General features: G+C 52.6%; 1 protein-coding gene across 2 annotated transcripts; it reads left to right on the top strand.

The window, feature by feature from the left end:
• Positions 1–313: 313 nt before the first annotated feature.
• Positions 314–4981, top strand: Acy1 (aminoacylase 1). Of its 2 annotated transcripts, XM_032910468.1 has the most exons (14): positions 314–422; positions 1030–1094; positions 1183–1287; positions 1656–1750; positions 2018–2094; positions 2188–2277; positions 2368–2424; positions 2812–2885; positions 2967–3016; positions 3157–3301; positions 3384–3452; positions 4348–4427; positions 4567–4627; positions 4714–4979. In XM_032910468.1, the coding sequence occupies exons 1-14, from the start codon at positions 329–331 to the stop codon at positions 4876–4878; spliced, it is 1227 nt and encodes a 408-aa protein (XP_032766359.1). In that variant the 5' UTR covers positions 314–328; the 3' UTR covers positions 4879–4979. The 2 variants fall into 2 exon arrangements, with proteins under 2 accessions (XP_032766359.1, XP_032766358.1); XM_032910467.1 differs by lacking the exon at positions 314–422 and having other exon boundaries at positions 880–1094; positions 4714–4981.
• The last annotated feature ends 2087 nt before the right edge of the window (positions 4982–7068 follow it).

The raw sequence follows: 7068 nt of genomic DNA, 5'->3' as shown, positions 1-7068 counted from the left end.
TAAAAGCCCGACCTTTGGGAGAAATATTTTGAGGAGGGTATAGGGAGTCAGTGTCTCATTCAAACCAAGTTCTCCTAAACTGGCTCTGTGCACCAGCTTTCTCTTATGTCAGGTGGGCACTCGGAGGATCAAACTGACTTCCAGGCACTCCTTCGAGGATTAAATGAGGGAATGTTTAGAAACCAGCCAGCACGTGGCTTGGCACAGAATGGGGGAGTCAAACCCCCATAGGAACAACATTGGAAAGGCCAGAGTTCAGGTGCAGACCACGGGCCCCAACTTCCGGGGCTGGGAGTAGTAGTTAACTATTCACTTTACCCAAGCCAGCATGACCACCAAGGGTCCTGAGTCTGAGCACCCCTCCGTGACGCTCTTCCGCCAGTACCTGCGCATCTGCACTGTGCAACCCAATCCTGACTATGGTGAGAACGAAGGGTCTTAGGGCCCGTGATGGGGCTTCATGGGCTGGGAGAATGCTGTACATTACCTTCAACACCTGCCACTCTGTGGACCCCGACTCTGCTGTTTCTGCTACCTCCCTTCCTGTTGCCATGCCCTAGGTTAGCTGACCAAGGCAACGGGTCCCACTATGCACCCACACTTTCCCTATGCTGTGCAACTTCTAATGGTTATGCCTGGCAGCTCGTTTAAGGAAGGCGTGGCTTCACCTCACTCCTCAAAGGCCAGAGCGGTGTGTGGAGACTGGGCCAACCATCCCTGGTCTAACACTACCAAAGTTGTACAAAGGCCACTCCTTAGGGAATCTGGCTTAGTGGCTAAGGATCTTGTGCGTGGGTCCAAATCCTGTTGTAGGATTTACAAGCTGAGTCTCTTTATCTCTGACTTCTCTATCATTAAAGACCTTCACAGAGGGTCACTGATGAGCCAAGAACATGTGTTCCTTGGGGGACACAGGTGCAGATGTCTTGAGAGATTTGAAATTGTGTTGGGAAAGCAGCTATACATCTCTGGGCTGCCTAGGCCAGTGGGTACCAGCAAAAGCAGTGCCAAAGCTCTCTGTTTTCCCAGGGAGTGCCATCACCTTCCTTGAGGAGAGAGCCCGCCAGCTGGGTCTGAGCTGTCAGAAAATAGAGGTGAGCCTGGGGCCTTGAGCAGGGTGAGGCCCTGGCTTGGGGACACCTTGTCACCTGGTGCTAACTGCTTCCTGCCCTGATTCTGCAGGTGGTGCCTGGCTATGTGATCACTGTGCTGACTTGGCCAGGCACCAACCCGTCGCTTCCTTCCATCTTGCTAAACTCCCACACAGATGTGGTACCTGTCTTCAAGGTGTGTATGGAGGGATGTGTGCAGGCCTGGAGGACAGACACAGTGTAGTCTTCAGGATTCCCCAGGGACCCATGGTGCTGATCTCATCCACTGACTCATTTTGTTTTGTTTTTCTTGAGACAGGGTCTCAACTAGGTAGCTCTGACTAGCCAGGGCATGCGCCATTATGCCCAGTTTATCTACCACTAACTCTTAACGTTCTTATGGCTCCAAGCCAGCAGCCTTTGTCCAGTCAGGATTTTGTGTTAGGGAGGGGGGTGGCGGCAGGAGACAAGTGGGGGATGGAAAGCAGGTAGCTGGGGTTTCTAGCCTTCCGTCTCTCTCAATTCAATTCTGTGGCGGACCTCTCTTCCCACCTCTGCCCTCAGGAGCATTGGCATCATGACCCCTTTGAAGCCTTCAAGGATTCCGAGGGCTACATCTATGCTAGGGGCGCCCAGGACATGAAGAGTGTCAGCATCCAGTGAGTAGCCTCCTCCCAGACCACCACCGCTGGCCTTCTGGAGTCAGCAAGAGCACAGGGATGTGTTGGAAAACCCCGAGTCAAGCAGGGATCATCTTGACTGTCTGTCTAAAGCAGAAATGGCTGCCGTGGCCATTTATGGATGGGAAAACGGGCCCAGAAAAGGGCAGGGAGTTTTCTGGAGTCCCTGAAATATATGGCAGCCAAGTGTCTAGGGCACAAGACTACACCATGCACACCCTGAGCACTTAACTTCTGCTCCTTTAGGTACCTGGAGGCCGTGAGAAGGCTGAAGAGCGAGGGCCACCGGTTCCCTAGAACCATCCACATGACCTTTGTGCCTGGTAGGAGTGGCTTGGGGAGGGGCATCTTTGAGAAGGGGAAGGAAGGTCTGTTAGGAGGCTTCTCACCTCACATCCCTGACACTTCTTTTACAGACGAGGAGGTCGGAGGTCACAAAGGGATGGAGTTGTTTGTGAAGAGGCCTGAGTTCCAGGCTCTGCGGGCAGGCTTTGCTCTGGATGAGGGTGAGCAGGTTGGCGAGCCTTCCACAGGGGTAGGGAGGCAGCACTGGGAAGCCGAATCACTCCACCCTGTACACCCACTTTCTCCCTCAGGCCTGGCCAACCCCACTGATGCCTTCACCGTTTTTTATAGTGAACGGAGTCCTTGGTGTGAGTATGCGTTTTGGGGGAGAGGGGTGCTGTTTGCTGCCTCCTTTCCTGTAGACATCCCCCAGGTCAGCTGACCAAAGCCACCAGTCCCACTATGCACCTTTTCTTGTGCTGTCCAGCTTCCTCTGCTTACTCCTAGTTAAGGAGCGGCTTCACCTCACCCCTCACCCGCCTGTGCTAGCCAGGTGCAAACTCAGCCAGAAAGAGCTCGGATTTGCACAGCAGAGGATCTTCTGGAAGTTGATGCCTGAGGCATCCAGACTTCTTTGCCTTCCTGGGTTCTGAGGGCAAGCTCTTGACTTTGGCTGGCATCCTGCTGTAGGCGGTGGGCTCAGAGTTCACAGTGTGTCTCCAGCTCTCTAATGCTGATAACTCTCTTCCTCCCAGGGATACGGGTTACCAGCACTGGGAAGCCAGGCCATGCCTCACGCTTCATTGAAGATACAGCAGCTGAGAAGTTGGTGTGTGGCCCAGGGGGAGCCTGGGCATTCGGGAGGCTCTGTCCCAGGGCCACTCTTACACCTCACCTCATACTCTCCTAGCATAAGGTTGTAAACTCCATCTTGGCATTCCGGGAGAAGGAGAGGCAGAGGTAAAGGCAGCCTAAGAAGGGGGTGGGGTGAGGGGGTGGCTCTGGAAGGCTGTGCAGGACTTTTGACTTGGGCTACTTTGCTACCTTCTTTCCTTTGCAACGCCTGCTCTCTGCCTCCCCCCAACCCCCAACCAATTCAGGCTGCAGGCGAACCCTCACCTGAAGGAAGGGGCCGTGACTTCGGTGAATCTGACTAAGCTCGAAGGTGGTGTGGCCTATAATGTGGTACCTGCTACCATGAGTGCCTGTTTTGACTTCCGAGTGGCGCCAGATGTAGACATGAAGGTGCCGCCCCCACCCAGGTTTGAGGGAGAGAGCCTGGGCACTCATCCCGTACTGGAGGCTCAGCTCATACCCCTTCCTTCAGGCCTTCGAGAAGCAGCTGCAGAGCTGGTGCCAGGAAGCGGGAGAGGGGGTCACCTTTGAGTTTGCTCAGGTATTGACTTGGGACCTATGATGAGGGAACCACAGGAGTGGGGGCTTACTAGGTCTGGAATTATGTAGGACCCCTGCAGATGTCTCGCTGACTCCCTAGCCATAAGAGATGTTTCATTTATCCAGCAAAGACCATTCTGAATGGTAAGGGATAAAATGGCGGGGGAGGGGGGTTTTCTCTTGCCTCATGTTCTCGGCAGCATGGAGCAGGGAGGCACGTTTGCAACCTTTAATAGGAGATCTGGAGTGTGGCTCAGTTGGTCGAGTGCTTGCCTAGCATGCCTGAAGCCTTAGTTTGATCCCCAGCACCTCCTAAAGGAAGAATGTGACATAAGCCCATGAGCAATCAGAGGTGGAGGTGAGAGATCAAGGCCAGCCTTGGCCACTTAGTGAACTCAAGGCCAGCCGAGACCCTATCTTAGAAAGCAATACAAAGGCAAGCTGTGGTAGCTCATGCTGTTAATTCCAGCACTGCAAAAGTAGGCAAATCTCTTGTGAGTTTGAAGCCAGCCTGGTCTACATACTGAGTTTAAGGACAGCTTTAAACTCAGCCTTTGTTTTGAAAGAAAAAAAGAAAGGTTACTGTGATATGATGTGATTGTGCCCGCATGTGGTCCGGGAAAGTAGGACCTTGTATTCAGAGAATAATGATTCTGCCGGTCTGAGGTCCAGGGTGCCTGCACAGCAAGCATTTGGGCTAGGATCTGAAGAATAGAGTAAAGTAAATGAGAATGAGGAAGGACCCAGACCTAGGGCACTGGAAGGACTGGAAGAGGACCTGGGGCTGTCCTGGCCTCTGGGAAGCCCGGTAGGTGGGTGGGTGTGCCCTGTGCCAAACACACCACATTGTGTGAGAGTCAAAGCCCCATGTCCTTGTCATCCCTTCCCTACTCCAGAAGTTTACAGAGCCTCGAATGACACCCACTGATGATACGGACCCCTGGTGGGCAGCTTTCAGCGGGGCCTGCAAGGAAATGTGAGCACTGCCCAGCCCTCTTTGATAGCCCACATCTCAGAACCTCTCCTCCCTGTTGCCTCCCCACTTTCCCACCGTCCTGTGGCCCTCAGGTCTCCCCCCTGCCTTCCTCCCCATTTACCAGGCTCTTCCCTTTCAGGAACCTCACTCTGGAGCCGGAGATCTTTCCTGCTGCCACTGACAGCCGTTATATCCGAGCGGTGAGCTACTCACTCACAGGGCAGGGCCAGGCAGTGGGGAGTCTGAAGGCTACCTTTCTCCTAACAGCTTTTTCTCACCCCTCCAGGTGGGGATCCCAGCTCTGGGCTTCTCGCCCATGAACCGCACACCCGTGTTACTACATGACCATAACGAACGACTGCACGAGGGTGTGTTTCTACGTGGAGTTGACATATATACACGCCTAGTTGCTGCACTTGCTAGTGTGCCTGCTCTGCCTGGTGAAAGCTGAGCCCCAGGCCTTCCAACCCTCATAGCTTTCAGCCCAACCACTGCCAAGGATCTGTTGCCCCCGCCCAGTAATAAAGCCAGTGTTGAATGGGATGTTCTTTATACTGTTGGACAATCATGGAGTAGATTTGTTTCTTTGGGGACTTATCTCCATTTCACAGATAGGAAAATTGAGTCTGATTTTGGAATCTTATTCTTCTAAACTGCTTTGTGCCTTTCGGCATGGCACATCACTCAGTGGTAGTACTACACATCTGTGCCCAGCTGGACACCCTAGTTCCTGTGTCATGAACCCAGTGTTCTGACCTGCAAGGTCCAAATACTGTTCCCATCACAAGTGGATACTGAGGGTCTGGAGAAGTGGTGTATTGGGCCATGCCCAATAGTGTTATGTGTTATCCAGGGCTCCGGGAACTGAATACTGAGGTAAATTCCGTAAGCACAGGGGAAGGAAGACAGAGCTTTATCTATACCTTAGTTCTAGACAAACATCCGAACCCTGGCCTGTCGCCACCGGGTGTTTTCAGTAATGAGCCCTGCTCATGGTAAGGGACCAGTGCTTTGAACTTACATGTTGAATCTTGCTATCTTTGCACTGCAGTCCTGCACTAGAGCTGTGGCTCCCTTATCAGGGCACAGCCCCCTAAAGGGACTATTTTTCTCACAGCTGCAAGGCTGCCTCTCTTGGCCTCCATAGCCATGTGATCATTTTCATACATGGATAGCAAGAGTACCAGCAACATACCTCAGAGTCACCCTATCACAGGTTAGGTCTGTGGCATTACAGCATCCCTTTGAGCAACCAAAGGGTCCAGGGGTGGGTTAAGGCTAGTCCTGGAGGTTCCTGGTACTCGGGAAAGGATCCATTCTGTTCTACAGAACACCCCAGAAACACCAGTCATTTACTGGCTTGCTGGGAATGGTGGTTCTAGGCTGCAATCTTTGTACCCTGGAAGGTTACACATCTGTCAAGATCAGGTTTGCCTGGTTGGTTCTGATCCTAGCTGTCCTCTAACCTACACTCCAACAGGAGTACCATGGCACACAAAATGTAAAGAGAAAAGGTTCAATGCCAGCCTGGGCCAATGCAAAGTCATGAGATTAGCAGTGGCTCAGTAGGTAAACATTTGCCAAGCTAGTTTGATCCCTCGGACAGTCCACAAGCTGTCTTGACCTCTACCCAAAACATTAGAGAAAATTAAAGGTCTGCATGCCTGTGCTACCCCCACCCCCAACCTAGAGGCACGGCCAGCTACTGGGGTGATAAGATGGCATCTCTGTCTCTTCCCAGATCCAATAAAACCTACCAGTGGCCCTAGCCAGGGGCAGTCCTGTCAGACCAGAGCATAACCAACAGGCCAACACCTTATTTCCGAGGTGCCAATCTTCTGTTTACTACACTCCTCTCTTGTAGTTCAGGATCCTACCTCAGGGCTCCAACCTTTCATCTCTAAAAGACTTATTTTTCTCACCACTGCAACCCCTTTCCATCCAAGGCTTAATCAGCTCTCGCTCCACACCAGAGGGCAGCAACTCTACCCTCATCCTACGACACCAGACACAAGCTAACAGATCTTGTCTCAAGTTTATTTGTAAAAGCAGCATAGGACACTGGTCATCTGCAGATAGTGTGTAGGTGGGTGTGTCCCAGCAGTCCATCTGTCTTCTCACTGGCAGGAGCCTGTTCTATGGGGCCTTCACAGGGGCCTGGGCACCCTTGGGAGCCTGGGCTGGAGCTTTGGCCTGGGCCTTAGCTGGAGCTTTGGCCTCTGCCTTGGTTTGAACCTTGGGCTTTGGTTGGCAGAGCCTCTGACCCTTGGCCATGTAGCTTCGAATCTTCTTCCCAAGCTTGGGGTGAGCGATGAAAGCCAGACGGCTGAGTTTGCGGCTGGAGCCCTTTGGCATCTTGGGCTTGACAGCCTGAGGCTTTACGAGGGCCTTGATGGCCTCTGCGCGTGCACTCACGGCCTTGGCATTGTTGGCCTGCATCTTCTTCAGGCCTTTCTTGTTGTGCTTCTTGGCAAAGCGCATGTTCCTCAGAAACTTGGGGTCGACCTGGAAAGCAGAAAAGATACATGAATTAGCATATAACAGCCCCAGCTCCTTTCCTCGAACCTCTACGGACAAAGTCGGTATTTTAAAAAGAGCATTAAGTTAACCTTAACCGTGAAAAGGTCGGATAGTGTGAACT

This window comes from Rattus rattus, chromosome 8, assembly GCF_011064425.1.
Source record: "Rattus rattus isolate New Zealand chromosome 8, Rrattus_CSIRO_v1, whole genome shotgun sequence".
Taxonomy (NCBI): domain Eukaryota; kingdom Metazoa; phylum Chordata; class Mammalia; order Rodentia; family Muridae; genus Rattus; species Rattus rattus.
The sequence above is the reverse complement of the archived record's forward strand: the minus strand, read 5'-3'. Positions and strand labels throughout refer to the sequence as shown.

Coding starts and splice junctions, on each gene's coding strand:
- Acy1 (XM_032910467.1), top strand. CDS start 894: ATGTGTTCCTTGGGGGACACAGGTGCAGATGTCTTGAGAGATTTGAAA. Junction 2,425..2,811: donor TAGTGAACGGAGTCCTTGGT/GTGAGTATGCGT, acceptor TCTTCCTCCCAG/GGATACGGGTTACCAGCACT. Junction 2,886..2,966: donor ATACAGCAGCTGAGAAGTTG/GTGTGTGGCCCA, acceptor ATACTCTCCTAG/CATAAGGTTGTAAACTCCAT.